The 18,651-nt window shown below is 37.2% G+C and overlaps 1 protein-coding gene and 1 non-coding gene across 2 annotated transcripts in view; one reads left to right on the top strand and one right to left on the bottom strand.

The window, feature by feature from the left end:
- The window catches only part of LOC119188838 (apyrase-like), a gene marked incomplete at its 3' end in the record, with an annotated part of 30,914 nt that extends 12,268 nt beyond the window's left edge, over window positions 1–18,646 (top strand). The window contains exons 2-10 of the mRNA XM_037436878.1: window positions 1,740–1,962; window positions 2,624–2,821; window positions 3,752–3,882; window positions 7,697–7,841; window positions 11,364–11,490; window positions 13,494–13,651; window positions 14,316–14,397; window positions 16,051–16,209; window positions 18,519–18,646. Of these exons, the coding sequence (XP_037292775.1) occupies window positions 1,740–1,962; window positions 2,624–2,821; window positions 3,752–3,882; window positions 7,697–7,841; window positions 11,364–11,490; window positions 13,494–13,651; window positions 14,316–14,397; window positions 16,051–16,209; window positions 18,519–18,646 (1,351 nt within the window). The remainder of the gene's footprint in view (window positions 1–1,739; window positions 1,963–2,623; window positions 2,822–3,751; window positions 3,883–7,696; window positions 7,842–11,363; window positions 11,491–13,493; window positions 13,652–14,315; window positions 14,398–16,050; window positions 16,210–18,518) is intronic.
- On the bottom strand, window positions 10,470–10,556 carry Trnai-uau. The gene is given in 2 exon segments: window positions 10,470–10,505; window positions 10,519–10,556. It is a non-coding gene; the product is annotated as a tRNA-Ile (tRNA).
- Window positions 18,647–18,651: the final 5 nt, after the last annotated feature.

Genomic DNA, 18,651 nt, shown 5'->3' with positions numbered 1-18,651 from the left:
TCGAACCCCAGACCTCAGCACTGCAGTCATTAGCAACCTAAAAATATAGATGCAAGGATAATAATAAGTTGGATAGTGCCACCAATTAACGTCCAACGTTTAAAATAGTTGTAATTTCTGGGTTAGTTGCATCAGAATCCGCGGTCGATTCTGTACAACAATTATAATTGGAAGGTATTGCGAAACTAGGCTAGGCATTTTATATGCAATATCTCTGAGATATCGTGGCCGAATACATAGAGATCTTAACGATATTGATAATTTTTATATTTAAGGTTTATTTGACGCAAATGATCCAATACTTAGCCATTGATTGATAAATATTTTCTACCACTTTATTTAAAAAGCAGACCTAACGGAATTTTAATATTTTGGAATGAATTATGCATTTGAACAAAGAACACTATTGTAGGAGCATATTAAAAATATTAGGGTTATATGTCCATATTAGTCTATATTCTGATATGAAAGGGCCTCTTTTGCCCAGGATAGTAGCGTTAACTCCTAAATAATATGATAGTTAACTTTAGGTAAACAGTACGTGGCTAAACGAATTCCATATTACCTTTAGAAGATGCGCTGAGAGTGATTTAACTTGGGTATTGACCTGCAACTTTAAACACATCTATGAATATATTATATACTAGCTTCCGCTTGCAGCTTCGCCCGCGTGGATTTCGGACTTCAAAAAATGGAGGAGGTGCTCAATTTGTCGGGATGTTTTTTTAATGTATTGTGGTATGCAGGTGGTCCGATTGTCCGGTCAGGGTCTGATGATGGGATCCTGGTGAAATCGAAGGAAGCTTATAGCATGATTCAGAATTCACGCGTGATGGCTTATTATTAGCGTATTTCATGTATAACTTTGGTGTTTCTATACCGATTTCTATGATTCTTTTTTCTGGAATATTGAATAATGTTAACTTTTTATAATTAGGGATGACTGAGAGTGTTATAAACGTAAGAGTAGACAAATATAATGAGAAAGCTTCGAACTGCTAAGCTATCGGGAGTTACACGTGTTATTGTGAGTCAACCATAAAAGATAGACTACATGATTTCTGCGTAGCTTTAACCATTAAGGTTGCACTCGCGACGGAAGCTTAAAAATGGAGTAACTTCTCCCGTTTTCCCAACATTTCCCTTCACTGCTCTGCTCCTATTAATTGTAGCGTGATGAAAAGTATACTATAACCAGCACAGGAGTATGACAAATAATTGTACCAAGTTTCGTTAAAATCCGTCGAGTAGTTTTTGTTTCTATAACGGTTATACAGACAGACGGACAGACAAAAATTTTACTAATTGCATTTTTGGCATCAGTATCGATCCCTAATCACCCCCTGATAGTTATTTTGGAAATATACTTCATGTACAGAATTGACCTCTCTACACATTTATTATAAGTATATAGATATAGAAGAAGTATAGATTAAATTTGAGAGACCGATTGCTGTACATTATTGAAGGTAAATGGATGTGGTGGTTTTCATTAAAGCAACGGAAGCCAAAATAACAGTTTTAGGTATTTTTATCTGTCTTTATGTGTGTACATCCATGACGCACAAACTACTGCATAAAATTGAATGCAATTTTCCCTGATGTATTGCTAGAGGTGTAACTTAAAATATAGATCTCATTTTCTCTCGGAAAAACTTTTTGCCTCGGGTGGAGCTGCGACCAAAAATTATTTAATTATAAATACGCATATCATTAATAATAGATTTAAACTTTTCTAGATTTGAAGAGACATCTGTGAACTACCCGGTATGTAAAGTAAACGACACAAGCTGCCTCGGCGGCTTCCCTCGTCTGTACCAGGAGATCAAAACCTTACTCAAGCAGTACCCTGATGCTCTACTTCTAAATGCCGGAGACGTCTACCAGGGTACCTACTGGTACACCTTCTTCAAATGGAATGTCACCGTGGAATTCATTAATATGCTTCCCAATGATGCTCATGTAAGTATATTTGAGAGGATTGAGGTTTTGGATATTACGATTCGTGGTTGAAAGCAGCGGTTATTTCTTAGAATCCTGAAATTGTAAAAATTGGGTATGAGACGAGCAAATATGACTTAATGGTAATAACCACAGTTGGTAAATAATAATAGCAATGTTTCACATAGAATTTTGAAAATGGGGTTCCTACAAAATAATGGAGATCCTTGACATGTTATGTTGAGTTTCATATAACTTCGTAATTTTAATGACACTAATGCTCTTCAAATTGGAATAAACCACTGCTGCGTGATGCACGAAAGAAATAAATTAAACATCTTCCCAACGAACGCCAAGCCAGTATAGTAGACTTAAATATACTGTAGAAGCACGTATATAATAATGTAATAATAATACCAGCCCTGTTTTATGAACTGTCCCACTACTAGGCACGGGACTACTTTACTACTGAGAGGGATGGGCACTTAGTCCACCACACTGGCCTAGTACGGATTGGTAGACACTCTCAAAATTCGTATAGAGAATTTCTCAGGTATGCAGGTTTCCTCACGATGTTTTCCTTCACCATTGCATGTATAATTGTATTTAAATAGAAATAAATATAAATATCTACTTTTATTTAGAGCTCATTTATCTGTGATTAAACATATTTCGTTTCTAGGCGATAGGAAACCATGAGTTCGACGACTCCATTGTTGGGCTGGTGCCATACTTACAACGTCTTAAGGGGCCTGTCCTGGCCGCCAACCTGGATACCAGCTTAGAGCCGTCGCTCTCAGGGCTGTACAAGCCTCACGTGGTGGTAGAACGGCATGGTAGGAAGATTGGGATCATTGGATTGATTACCACTTCTACTAAGGTATGTATATCTAGATATATAAAAATGAATCCCTATTTCCCTTGGTCATGCCATCACGCGTGAACGGCTGGACCGATTTCACTATTTTTTGTTGTTGTGTTTGTTATTGTCAGGAGAAGGTTATAATGAAAGAAAAAATTCAAAAAATTGCGCGGAAATTAGAAAATTTAAGAAAACTTAACGACAATATTAGCTTTACATAACTGTCAGTGGTTTGAAATAACTGTCAGCGATTGACAGAATGCGCGCGTGCATACATAGTTAAGACGGGGCAACGTCTGTCGGGTCAGATAGTTTATAATATAGATAGTGTGATGCATTTTTCCCTATTCAAACTAGTGCTGTATCGTAAATGCTTTAGGTATCATATTTTTGAGACTGCCTCGGTGGCGTAGTTGTATAACGGTACGATTGTGTTGCTAAGGTCTCGTGTTCGATCCTCGTGTCGGGAAAAGTGATATTAGGTTTTTCTACTCAATATCAGCCGGAGTCTACATTTCTGCCCGATATGGCGATAGGCTCGCCCCCTCTACTCAAGGATTGACTCCAATACCTCATGGCAATATCATACTAACATTATTGTGTCTTTTTTTCTAGTTCCCCTTATCGAGGACAAGGGACTTTTTCTACATATATTTACTTTTCTGTATTTTTGTAATTCTTATCTTACGATAACATCTTTATTCTATTTATCCTAGTTCCATAGTCAGTTTTAGTCTATTTTAGTTCTATTTATCTTATCATATTCATTTCCCTATCTTATAACATAACATCCGTTTTCTTATTACTAATTATATATAACCTATTATTATATGTTTAGTAACACTATTTGTTACTTATATCTATTCACTAATATTACTATTGTGTCTTAGAGTGAAGTAGTTTTGACAAAAAAAAATGCTATATCCTTAAAAAGACTTTTTTTTCCAGACATCATCAAACCCGGGCGAGGTTATATTTCTGGACCCCATACCAATAGTTCAGAGAGAAGCACAGTTATTGACCGATCAAGGCGTCGATATAATAATAGTTCTGTCTCATTGCGGATTGGATGTTGACATGTAAGTATTTTTACTACCTCCTAAAAAGTTCTAAAAATATATTATAATACAAAGTCCTCGCCGTATCTCTCTGCCTGTCTGAACGCAATAAACTCAATAACGTTTTCCATATCGTTTTACGTTGAAAAAAAAATGTAATGTGGCTCATGCTGTGACTGCTTGTAACTAGATTTATAATTACATAAGAGACTGTTACTATATACATGTGTGGATTTAAATTGAATTTTAAACTCCGTTAACAGACCGTTTACCATAAATAAATAACTAGTTTCAATTAAATTTGGTAGAAATATAGTTTGAGACACTGGGAAGGGTATAGACTACTTCTTATCCGGAAAACCTCTTTCACGCGGACGAAACTGCGATGAAAATGTAGTACTAATATTTTTTTTAATCTTTATTTATTTCGGGATTTTTATCCAGCTAAGTTATGCCAACCCCATAGTACCTTAATATGGCTTATACTATTTTATCTCACATATAAACAATATCTGTATGTAATAGTACTAATATAAAAATACAGATACTACAAACACCAGTGTCTGAATGGTTCTTACGTCTGTTTGTTGGGAAATGTTGTGAGCGTGCAGCGTACCATGAAAATCCCGTTACGTTAATTCTCCTGCCAGTCACGCTGGGGGAACATCCAGGACAGTTCCAGCTACTGTGACCTCAGTACGATCAATAAGCAACATCGATGTTAAAAGTGAAGTATGCTAGTTGTTATTCTCGATTTCGCGCGTTAGTTCTTCGCCGTGTTCCATGTCATTTGCTAAGCCATTAATTGTTGTTTGTAAAAACCGGTGAAGTTTGTATTGCACTTACGCACCGAGGGTTCCATACAAATTTGTAGGGAAATATGTTGATGTAAAAATGGTGTCTGAGTAATCTATATATATAAAAATGAATCCCTATTTCCCTTAGTCAAGTCATCACGCGTGAACGTCTGGACCGATTTCACTATTTTTTTTTGTTGTGTTTGTTATTGTCAGGAGAAGGTTCATATGTAAGAAAATATTCAAAAAATTGCACGGAGAATTAGAAAATTTAAGGAAACTTAACGAAAATATTAGTTTTATATAACTCTCAGTGGTTTGAAATAACTGTCAAAAATCGACAGAATGCGCGCGTGCATAGGTACATATTTAAGACAGAACAACGTCTGTCGGGTCAGCTACTATAATATAGATATCTTTTTATATAAGGACTTTATTTAAACAACAATTAAATATTCTCATGTACTTTGACTTATAAGTGCAACTATGTTCATCTACGTGATGAATAAAGTCTTTTATATTATATATTTTATGTTCAAACTTGACAAACTTAGCTTTGTATATAATAGTAAATTCGCTTTTTGTTATTAAAATACGTGTTTAAGGTTTTCAGATTTTTTTCCTTTGCTGTAAGGCGTTGCTACTTGCCAAATTTTATAATCCTAGGTCAACGGGATAGGTTAGGTCCCTAAAGGTTTGGATTTCCTTGAGAAATCGCAAAAAAGCGAAAAAATCTGTCATATTTTCTTTTGATCGCTTTAACTTACAAGTTCAATTATTTGACAACTGACAGTGACCATTTACCTGAGTTTTTGATATAAATGTCAACTTGATAACTCCACGTGTTCCCCAGAAAAAGGGTCTTGACATACAAATAGACGGACAGACGGGCATGCGGATATACAGACCTACGGATAAACGAAAAAAAAGTCTTCTTATAAGGGTTCTTTTTAACATACGGATCTCTAAAAAAGAGTTGCGTTCTTCGTTGTGGTGTAAAGAATCAAGACATCTTCGTGGCATTAATACTAGCTTTTTTTTATTTAATAGAAAATCACATTATCGCTGAATGCTACAATTTCATTTCAGAGACGGTTTTAAATATGTATGTAGATCAGCTAGTTTATGATATTTTTATTGTTTTGTTTTTTTATACGGCCATTACCATCCCCACTGAACCTGATGGTAAGTAGAGTGAGGTCCAATAGAATGTCGACTGAGCAGAGATGATTATCCCACGACAGTCGACACAATTATGCCGGCCTGTTGGAACCAGATATACACATATGCTGATCTCGGAACGCGATATATTTACGTGGCCCACTATGGCGGTTTAAAAGGCAGAGTTTTAGGCTAAATATTAACTTTAATACTGACCAACTAGTTGTTGAAATTGTTCCACCGTCGAGTTTTCGTAGACAGCCCTGGCGGCACATACCTGAAGTTCATTATAAATTAATAGGCTTTATAAACGACTTAACAAAATTGCTATTATATCCTTTTAACTACAAAAAGATGTTATAAAAAACATTCACGTCGAATTGATAACCTCCTCTTTTTTGATGTCGGTTAAAACTGTATTTATTCATTGTTTACGTATATTTTATTATGCATGTGACCGTACTGCAACTGGTGGGGAAGTAGGCATGGGCGTTGGGGGTTAAGGGTTCGCTTTCCGATTCCAGTAAATTTGTTGGTATTTTATATATGTGTCAGGATTCCTAAGAACATATTAATACATGAAGAAAACATTTTGTACCCTTTATTAAGCAGATTGCACATGCGGAGGAGGAGGAGATTTGGGATACTTAAAGTTCATATAGAAAAATAATATATAACTACTGGACTAATGTTCATTAAAATATAGTAATATATCATAATAATATATAATAATATTAGCCCTGTTTTATATACTGTTCCACTGTTGGGCATTGACCTCTACTATTGAGAGATTTTAGGCCTTAGTACACCACGCTGGCTTAATTCGGATTAGTAGACTTCCTACACCCTCAAAATTCCTATAGAGAACTTCTCAGGTATCAGGTATACAGGTTTCCTCTCGATATTTTCCTTCACCGTTATAGCAAGCGATAGTTCACAAAGAATACACACATAATTTTAGAAAAGTCAGAAGTCTGTGTGCTGTGATTTGGACCTACGAAAATTCGTCTTGGCAGTCCGGTCCACACCCAACTAGGCTATCGCCGCTTTAGTTAAAAATACATTAATACACAAAAGCCAATAGACAAGTTCTCCAGCATAACTCAAGACTTCATCTCTGAAACCTTTCCACCAACCGCTGATACCATAATCTACGCTTTCAAAACGATTTATTAAGACTATCGACTTTACTCAACTTACGACCCATTTAAATGCAAAACTAATGTTCATTTTATATATTTTATAATAAAGTTGTCGTCAGTGCATAGGGTCGTAGATTATAACAACGGAAACTTGGAATATATTACCTCGATTTTAGCAGCCTTATTGTAAAATTGTAGCTGGTGGTTGGATATATTTTATATCCGCCCGGATAGCGACCACCGCAAGGTATTAAAATTCGAAATAGTGGCCCACATGTGTCGTGTTCCGGGATCAGCCTGTGTATATCCAGTTCCAAGAAGCCGGCATGATTGTGTCGACTGTCGAGGGATAATTATGTCTCATCAGTCGATATTGTTGGATCCCACTCCATTTACCATCAGGTGCAGTGGGTTTAATTTTTTTATAGCTTTGAATGATGAAACGAGCTTGCCGTTCGCCTGATGGTAAGCGATACGACTGCCCATAAACAGTAGAACCAGAGATTTAGAGACTTTCCCGTCCACACACCTACTTCTGTAAGCCAGGATCAGTAGTAGCACGCATTTTATGACACCGAGCGGTGAAACTCGGCGAGTCTTAGAGAATACTAATTTGTCTTTATCCTGTAACAAAAGTAATCAAATAGAAACGGAGTAATTGGAAATATTTCCAATAATTAGTCCCGCGTATACTAATATATCTATATTTGTAATATTACGCGTATTTTGTTACAGACAAATAGCAAAGACCGTGGGAGAGAACATTGATGTCATAGTGGGCGGGCACACCCACAGTCTTCTGTGGAATGGAACGTCTCCAAGCAACGAGACTATATCCGGGCCTTACCCAATCACGGTCGAACAGGAAAATGGCCACAAGGCAAGTTTTAAAATTCCATTTACCCGACTAACTAATGTGGGTAGTATTTTCTTTCTGTTCTGGTTTCAATTATTCTACTAATATTATTAATGCCAAAATTTGTGAGAATGGATGAGTGTATGTTTGTTTGTTCCTCTTTCACAAAAAAACTACTGAACGGATTTGGATAAAACTTTACAGTAATATTGGTTATGCATCAGAATAACACATAGGCTACAATTTATAATGATTGTGTGTAATTCGGTCCTAATATAAGGATACATATCAAGTAAGTCGGAAAAAAAATATCCGGGAAAACTCTATCACGCGGGCGAAGCTGCGAGCAAAAGCTGGTTGATGGTAAATAGAAGGGAAGAATAATATTATTTATTTAATCCCGCAAAAACTATGGAGGCGTAGGTATCTATCAGGAAGTATGAGAAACTATGTAGTCGAAACACAATACATATAAATTTTTTTACAAGCAAAGAAATAAATATTTACAAATACGAAGTACGAGCCACTTTCAAATTTCAATCACACTGAGAATACCTACCGTTAAAATCACAGATAAATCCCACGTAAAGTGAGATTTGGCAAAAATCAGCTCAAAAGAATTTTCGTTTACCTGATAAAGAATTAAATTGGATAGACATTTGACTTCTGATTGGCCCTGCTTGCGATTGTTATTTTGTTCTGCTGACTGTACACTGTTTTTCTGACGTTAGTTACGAAAGCCAATTAGCTCGACGCCATTTTAGAATTTGAACGTTCGAAAATCAAATTCATTTACTTTTAAAAGAAATTCTGGAATGTGACGTTACTTTTCTATTTTTGAAATATGGGAAACTTAATAATAATTTAGATGTGTCTAATGATTAATTATCTTAGGGCTGCGCATATATGGCAGAGCGCAGCGCAAATAGTTTTTACTGTCAAACTATTATCAACTGTATCTTCCGTGTTCATTCAAAACAAAACAAAATCAATTAACCACTTTATTGTGCGCCGGCCCTTAGTATCGATTTACAAGAAATCCTATTTGTTATTATAGTTATGTGTACGTGTAAGAATCATGATAATATAATTATACTTAATTCGAAGCTAAAAAGGTTATCAGTTAATATATTTCTAATGTGTCATGTTTCATTCGTTAATACGCTAGTTTACACGTATATTATAATAGTTAGTAATTATTATATAATTTCCCAATCGATAGCGACACAAATCCTAAGAATGAAAGTCCAAGTCATGGCGTCACTAGAATGGGTGATATCTGGGCCGTTCAATTAGTGTCACCCTGTGGCTTATAAAATTAATTTGATAGGAAATTTCACGGACTTTAATTGAACCCGATTAATTTAACGGCGATAGTTGTTTTAGGCGCAATTTTTTTTGACAATGTCTCTCTTCCTGTGTGACATACTCAATTGTGTTGCTCTGAGCCGGCTCCTCTTCCTTGCTACGCTACTGATACCAAGTGTTAACTTACGTGTGTTCTTGCATTAACTATTCAGGCATATTTACCTTCTAAATATTTTCAATAGATTTTTTTATCTGGCCATGTTTGGTCAATGGACCCTTATTTTATATAAACACGTATGTTTTGTACGTGTACGGCTATGTGACCACACTGCGCGTCGCCAGTCGACACAATTATGCCGGCCTGTTGGAACCGGATATATACAGGCTGATCCCGGAAAACACACTTATATGTGCCCGTATGGCTTTTAACACCTTGTGTACGGTGGTCGCTATCTGGACGAATGAAAAATACATTCTACCACCAGCAGATATATTCTGGATTATATGTGAAAATGAAAGGCTAAATGAAAATGAAAGGCATAAGAGATTTTAGGGCCTCGTTTAGTTTTTTTTAGATTCTTTGATATTTTAACGTCCATAAATAACCGCATAATTGAAATGAGTAGGACTGTATTGAATAGGTCTTCATAATTATATGACTGGTTAGAGGTGATCATCTTCCGCCCTGTGGAATGGGGGCGTTTGGAGAATTCCACCACGGTATCCCCTGCCTATCGTAAGAGGCGACTAATAGGCGCCACGAAGGGGGTCGTCGGCGGGCAGCAGGGGGCTGTCCGCCCTAGTGCATTTCTGTGCATCTTTTGCACATTTTTCGGTTGACCCTCGGGATGGACGGCAGTGTGTAGTTGGCCTCACGCTGCCGTAGACGCCGAGAGCGTCCTTCGGTGCGCGGGGGCTTCTGCGCCCCCTCATAGGAGACGGGTCGCAAGGCGGCACCGCGCAGGGGCGGCTGCGGTCGCAGACTTAGACACGTCAACGTCAGAGGAAGCCCGCAGCCGTCCCAAATGCGCCGATGAGGGCCACCACGGAGTATTAGCTGGTAGGCCGTGCATAGGCTTAAGTTGTATATAGGGTTAGGGACTCGGCCCGGCGGTCGCCCGAAGGACACCATCAAATCCGGGCGGTTCAACGCCGGGCCGTAAGGCACGGTTACCCCAGCATAACCGCTCACTCGCCCCCCGCGAAGGCTGGGCGGTAGTAATAAGGTACTTTCTACGCGAAATCAAAAAAGAGGTGATCATCTCAGTTGATATCCGGATCCATTTCTTAGTGAGCAAGAGCAGAGAGCTCACAATGCCGTGCGCAAAAAACTTCAAAAATAAATGCTCCAGGTGAGGCTCGAACTCACAACCCCGGCATACCTCGTACTGTCTATAAGTACCGTGCGCTAACCTATTGCGCCACTGGAGCCGTGGGCTCACACGACCTGATTATCCACCCCTTGCAAATAATAGCGATTGTTCTATTATTATTCCTTCTGTACCTCTGTAAAATTGTCAAATACTATTATTAAGTTTCGGGCTCACTGAAAATTAAGTATGTTTTACGTTGATAAGGTAAAATGACCCCTATGCACGCGGTAACTTCAACTTCATGTCCAGTGAAAGCTGTTGTGTTCTTTGAACAATGGAAAAAGCGTTCTTGTCAACCATTTTGAGTTTTAACAGACTGGAATTAGGATTTGTACCCAACATGTGGTGGGCTCTCATTAGCTTGGAGAAGAGTGTGGCATTAAATACGTTTCTGTCTGAGGGTCTAGCCACAAAGTTGCGGCTCTGAGCTTCGACTTAGTGCCGCGCGTCGAGCGACAAAAATAAATGTACGGAGAAGTATGTAGCACGCTTTGTGCCGAGCGGTGTGCGGAAGCGGTGAGCGAGCGAGACAGATGTATGGGGGAATAGGAACAGAGCAGTGCAGATAGTGACATCGTTATTCAGGTTTCATGACGTCGGAAACGCGTTACAGCCCGCTTGCCGCTAGACCCATTTCCCTAAATCGCTGCAGTATTACATAGGTGGTATTGCATACATACAGCTGAATGGGCCCATTCTTGGAGCAATATTTGTTAACGTTATGTAGGATTTTATGTTTATAATTTTTTATCTTTGTTCCAACAACAAACTTGTTTCTTTCTTCTTAAATTGGCTCTAACACTTAAACTAATAATTTTGCAAAATTAAATAGTAAATGTAATATAAATTAATCTCTTAATTTCAGGTGCTTATAGTTACAGCGTCTGCGTTTACAAAATACTTAGGAAACATAACAGTTTACTTCGACGCCAGTGGGAATGTCCAAATGTTTGACGCGACACCTATATTTTTAAACCGGTCGATACCTGAAGGTTTGTATATCTACATATTTTTATACATACAAAGTGACTCCACTGCACCTGGTAAGTGGAGTGGGGTCCAATAAAATGACGACTGACGAGAATGACTGACAGGACTGAGAGATGATTGACGGGACTAAGAGATGATTGAGGAGACTGAGAGATGATTGACGAGACTGAGAGATGATTATCTCTCGGCAGTTAACACAATTATGCCGGCCTATTGGAACCGGATATATATTGGCTGATTCCGGAACGCGACACACTTATGTAGGCCACTATGGCGGGTTTTAACACCTTGTGTACGGTTGTTATCCACGGATATCAAATATTTCCTACCAACAGCATAAAATACAAAGCTAAAGAGTTTGTTTGTTTATTTGAACGAGCTAATCTCAGGAACTACTATACCGATTTTGAAATATTTTTCACTAGTAAGAAGCTACTCTTGGGTGCTAAAGACTACTTTTTATCACGGGAAGATATTTATCCCGGAAAAACTATTTAGCGGTGTAAAGGTAGACACTGCTGTAGAGGAACAGATGGTTGCCTTCGCCTATGGAAGGGTAACATTCCCAGTCAGGCAGATGTTGCGCCTGACCGGCCGCGGCCCCTCCGACAGTTCCTATTCGAAGGTGGTATATATGCAACGCGTCGCTCACATTGTGCAAGTGTAATCCAGGATCGTCTGTCGCCATCTTGTGTGATTGCTATGCGATAAATCACTATAGTTGTGTCAATACCACATCGGTCTTCTCGAAGTTCCGCTGATATTGACGAGATGGCGGTATGTATACTAATTATACCGCTACAACTATTTTAAGCTCGCGCAGTCGCATGGTATGTCGCGTGTCTGAATTAGCCTCCGGTTTCAAAGAGGCCGGAATATTTGTGTCGACTGGTCATATCTCTCGTTAGAAAATACTCTATCTAGACCCTAATCCACTTACTACCATGTATCAGTAGAAAGACTTCTTTCTTTTTCTTTTTAGGCACAATGTCCTCTTTGTTTGCATGAAGTGTTCACTTTTTCATATTGTGCAACTAGTTAAAAACTGCAAATGTAATTTTGATTTAGTGTAACAATTGTTTGTGAATTCATATTTAAAAAAAAATGGACACCATTTTCAATTATGTATTGTAAGCATTAGGTATCACACGAAGTCTGTCTGTTTCACGGAATACTTTGGTATTATTTTTACGTCTTATCACACAGATGGATTCTAGATAATTTCTTTTTTAGCTTACCTCCCAGCAATAGTAAATAATTTTCTTTATGTAAGACATTCCGATTTGCTTTCTCTGAGTTTTTAAATCTGGAAATGTGAGGATAATATTCTACGTTCATTTTATTTTAACACAAATTACATTTGAGGTTTCGAATTAATATAGCAAGCGATGATTCAACAAGGATATTGGAAGAAATTTCTTTTAAAACTGACTTTGGAACGCTAATTACCAAAATTAATTATGAATTGCTTAAGGTTGATTATTAATTTAATTCAGAATGTCACCGCAAAAGCTCCCTAATTAATTTTTTTATGTGTTATAATCTGACTGTCATAAGCGATTATTTAATGATGCCGGCTTACGTCAATTTTGTAATAAAAATATAATATTATGAGTTCTTTTTTTATTTTTATTTTGGCTTACGCGTTTACTGGTTGTCGGTCTTTCATTTGTGAGAGTCGGCCTGGGTAAGTACTATCGCAATGTCTATTTCTACCGCCTAGTAGCAGGGTGTAGTCACTGTTGTGTTCCGGTTTGAAGGACATTGTAGCTAGTATATTTGCACATAATAAGACTTAACATCTCATGTCTCAGGATGACGATCGCAGTGGATTATCAAAGAATACTTTGTAATTTGTCGGATGGTATTTCTGCTGTTCATGGGCGGTCGTATCGCTTACCATCAGGCGAACGGCAAGCTCGTCTCGTCATTCAAAGCAACAAAAACAAAAAAATTATGAGACCAGTTTTGCGTCGACCTTAATAAGGACAACTTTTTTTTCCAGATCCAGAAATAAAAAATCTCCTGCAACCGTATTCTCAGTATATTCATAACATGATAGAAGAAGTGATTGGGGAGAGCAACGACTATCTACCAGACGAGGGCTGCGCGTCTCAGGAATGCGCAATTGGGAATCTCGTAGCTGATGCGTTTTTGGAAGAGGTATGGAATTGTGTATATTATTTTAAATTTATCATTATATTTTTATTGTTTTGCATGATGAGACGAGCTTGTTCGCCTGATGGTAAGCGATACCACCGCCTATAACAGTAGAAACATCCCAGAACCTTGAATTACAAAGTATTGTTTGGTATTCCACTGCGCTTGCCATCCTGAGACATGAGATATTAAGTCTTATGTCCAGTAGTTAGACTGGCTACAATGTTCTTCAAACCGGAACAGTGACTACACACTGCTGGTTGGCGGTAGAAATATACATTGTATATTTTTGAAGATTTCTATATTATTCTTAATTTTAAAGCTTTGATAGTGTAGGGTAAACTTTAAATTGATTAATGCCACTATACACGCTTAGGAGACGAAATAAACATACAATTATCGACTAACTGTATCAATTAATTGTATTTGACTACGTCTATTATATGTAAGTACTAACAAAATAAATTTACTCCGATTTCCAAACATACTTACCACACCAGAGTTTCTTGCCCGTTCTTCTCTGGTAAGAACTGCTTTCCGAACTGGTTGTAGAATTATTATTGATGGAATCTAAATAATGTATAACATTTTGCGGGTTCAAATAAAAAATTCCATTTCATTTAAAAATAATGAGACATAAAAATAACAAAATCAAAACTGTTTCCAGAGTAGGTTGAAAAAACCAAGCAATTTAACAACTGTAGCATTACTTGTGAGAAATAATGTTCGAGCATCGTTGCCTAAAGGAGGTAAGTTACGTCTGTATAGAAACCAATGGCGAAGGGTGAAAATACTGAAAATGAAACCGATATAACTTATAAGTACTTACTAGTAATAGCGACGGCTAAAAGCCTAATTGACTTAAGCAAAATTTTTTTGCGTTATGTTACATACATATTGTTTCGGGTCCGTATTGACCACTGTATTAAATCGTTTTTTGTTTTGATTAAATGAAACGCAGAACAGGGCCCTTATTCTGTATGATAGTGTAAACGCGTAACGCGGCCGTGTCATGTTATCTTCGAGAAATGTGTGTGGAATGGTATTCTGTAAGACAAATTTCTATAGTACTGAACATGATGGGTTGTGTTACGTGCTTGTTACGCACTGTCAAAATAACGTGCGGGATAGAGAATAAGGCCCCTGACCATGCGTTGACATTTTTATTCGAACTGAGTTGACAAGCAAAAAAAGGAAAAATGGCTACTGTTAATTTTAGTTTTTATAATGAGCGCAAGATGGCTCTTATCAAAAATTTATCATTTTTGTGTACATGTTTAAAAATATATTATATATTGCTGTAACACATATTTAAAATCAGCATTATTTTCCATGATTTTTTAACCTAGTAACAAAAATGTCGAAAAAAAAAAATGTTTAAGTTAATTAGCCTTTTAAATGTCGACATGTATAAATGCAGTCTGCAAATCGTTGTAATCATAATGATTTTACATAAATTACGAAAAGGAAGCCGGCAAGAATCGGATTTTATGAACCGTTCGCCCGTGAACACTATGTAGCTGTTATAAACGAGTTGAACACACGCTCCTTGTTATTTTAATTTATTAGAATTGAATGATTAGAGCATGTCGTTTGTCTGATGGTATGCGATACGACCGCCCATAAACAGCAGCAAGATAAGCAGATTTTTTTTAACATAACCCTACGTTTGTTAGCCTGGCAAAGGCCGGTTTATACAAACAAAATGGACTTTCGGGTGAGCGCTTTAGGCGCTCGCAACCATTGAAAATTAAGCGACCATGCTGAGGGCAACCCACTAACGGGTTACAAACCTCGGCTCCGGACGTTGACTAGGAGAGGATAAAACATCAACGATTAGGGAAAAAATGATGTGTGTGATGTGTGTGATTAAACGTGACGCCTGCTGATAAAAAATAGCAATAGCATTCACAATGAAATAATTTAAAATGTCCGTAGTAACATATATAATATATATAATAATAATAAGTGATCTTAAGTGTTATTTAGAAACAATAATAATTATCTTTATAAATTGCTTTGATGTACCATAAGTGCTACTGTGTTCACCTTCGTAATTAATAAAGTACTAATATTTTTTTTATTTAGACGTTTATAATTTAATCATTATTTTTTAAAATTTAAAGTATTTCTAATTCAGATATAAATCTTGTTCTCTATTATGTTTTGAGGCGGATACTTTAGAAGCAAAACGTGATTGTACTAGTTGCGTCGCTGCCTTAATAGAGGCTAAAAGCATAAACCAATGTATGTATCTGTGCATTAGATAAAATATGAAATTCCAACAATGTTTGAGGTTTTTATAAAACTAGATAATATTTGAGTACTGCTGCTCAGCGATAGAAATAGACAAAACCATCGTACCTACACAGATTCTCGTTTAATATATCTCTTATTTTCAGACATAATACGAGGAGCAGTGATAAACATATTACCATTTACAAATAATGTGGTTTCCTTTGAAATACGAGGGAAGTATATTCTAGAAGCTCTGAAGCATTGTATTGAACCTTATTGGAACATCCATCCGTATGCTGGGCCCTTGTTACCTCAAGTTTCAGGTAAATATAGGATTTTGTTTTATATACCCAACTAGTTTTGCGCGCGGCTTCGTCCGCGTGAAGAAGTTTTCCAAGATAGAAAGTCTATAACCTTCCCTGGGTTTTAAACTATCTCCATACCAAATTTCATAAAAATCCGTTCAGTATATTTTGAGAAAATCGATAACATACAGATACACAGAAAAGGGGACTTGGTTTTATAATACGCATGTATAGATAACTTTCTCGATGGCGTAGTTGTGTTTCGTGCACGGTCGACCACCGCTGTAAGGTCCCGGGTTCGATCATCTAGTATTTAATCATATTTCATTAATAAAATAATATTAGCCCACTGCTGAGCACGAGCCTCCTCTACTAGTGAGAGGGATTAGGCCTTAGTCCACCACGCTGGCCTAGTGCGGGTTGGTAGACTTCACACACCTTCGAAATTCCTACAAAGAGCTTCTCAGATTTGCAGGTTTCCTCACGATGTTTTCCTTCACCGTTAAAGCAAACGATAAATTCACTAAGAATACACACATGATTTTTAGAAAAGTCAGAGGTGTGTGCCCTTGGGATTTGAACCTGCGGACATTCGTCTTGGCAGTCCGTTCCACACCCAACTAGGCTATCGCCGCTATTTCATTGTTACATCTAAACATATTTCATTGTTATATCTAAATGATTAAATGGCATAAATACAAAATATTAATTTAGCATAACAAAGCAGTATTTTTTAACTCCCTTGTCTCGAAGTGAACTGAGACTCGCAAAAGATATCCCAAGAACTGGTATTTGCAAGAAAATGCATATAACTTTAATCCTTCCAGTTTGCTTTCCCTCGCAGCGTTAAAGAGATGGGCGAAATTTTATTTCCACACTTTTTGATCTTATCTTTTTAATTTACTTAGAATTTGTGATGAAATTTGCGAGTTCATGACGTCACTAGTATATTTTCGATGTCATGACTTTCTACATCTATTTTTCTTTCGGTATAATGTAAAATTCTTTTCAGTTTTAACACTTGGATGATTACAATTTTACCTCTATTAACGTTTATTATAAAACAAGCTTTTGCCCGCGGCTCCGCCCGCGTTATAAATTTTTTCAGGCTAAAGTTTTCCATTATAAAAGTAGTCGTTTCCCGGGAGCCTATGTTCTTCCCAGGGTCTCAAACTGTCTCCATACCAAATTTCATCTTAATACGTTGGGTAGTTTTTGAGTTTAACACGTTCAGACAGACAGATGCAGCGGGGGAATTTGTTTTTTTATATATTTTTAGAACTTTTAAAGTGGAACAATCCCGTCATACATCATTGTTGCATAACTTTAACCGTTTACGCAGCGCAGGCAACGGAAGCTCTCAAAACTTATAATTTTCCCCGTTTTTGCAACATGTTTCATTACTGCTCCGCTCCTATTGGTCATAGCGTGATGATATATAGCCTATAGCACTCTAGGAACAAAGGGCTATCCAACACAAAAAGATTTTTTTAGTTCGAATCGATAGTTCCTGAGATTAGCCATTATTGCTCCGCTCCTATTGAATATAGCGTGATGATATATAGCCTATAGCACTCCACGAACAAAGGGCTATCCAACGCAAAAATATTTTTTCAGTTTGGACCGGTAGTTCCCGAGATTAGCCATTACTGCTTCGCTCCTATTGGGTATAGCGTGATGATAGCCTATAGCACTCCACGAACAAAGGGCTATCCAACACAAAAAGAATTTTTCAGTTTGGACCGGTAGTTCCTGAGATTAGCCATTACTGCTCCGCTCCTATTGGGTATAGCGTGATGATATATAGCCTATAGCACTCCACGAACAAAGGGCTATCCAACGCAAAAAGAATTTTTCGGTTTGGACCGGTAGTTCCTGAGATTAGCGCGTTCAAACAAACAAACAAACAAACTCTTCAGCTTTATATAATAGTATAGATATAAGTTAGAAAACTAAAAAGAAATGTGTAGAGGCTATGAAAATTTCATAAATTTATTTTGAAACACCAACAGCTGTAATGTTTTTGGCAAAGCTTAGTATTAAAGAAGATACTGTAATATTTCATTTAAAAGATGCTTAAAATGCTCTCGATAAGACAAACAGAAACAGAAACCTGATAGATAATAATATTATTAGGATCTTGCAGCGAGGTTAATTTTAAATAAAATAACCATTTCCGACTTGAAAAATATTTACACAAATATTTCACCAACCAACCGACCAGTACGACGGTCAATGAACAACTAACTCGGTCTGTCAAGAGCTGAGTGTTCCCATAGTATTGTTTGTGAATACCAGTGTTAATCTTAAAATTAATTACTCTCCAGGTTTACGAGTGGCATTAAACACAACAGAACCACGCCAAGTAGTATCAGTTGAAGTGAAGGAAGGCGATCAATACAAGCCGTTACAAATGGAGCAGATGTACCAGGTAGTAACACTGGACTTCCTCAGGAGAGG

The sequence above is a fragment of the Manduca sexta genome, chromosome 9 (assembly GCF_014839805.1).
Source record: "Manduca sexta isolate Smith_Timp_Sample1 chromosome 9, JHU_Msex_v1.0, whole genome shotgun sequence".
In the NCBI taxonomy this organism is placed as follows: domain Eukaryota; kingdom Metazoa; phylum Arthropoda; class Insecta; order Lepidoptera; family Sphingidae; genus Manduca; species Manduca sexta.
The sequence above is the reverse complement of the archived record's forward strand: the minus strand, read 5'-3'. Positions and strand labels throughout refer to the sequence as shown.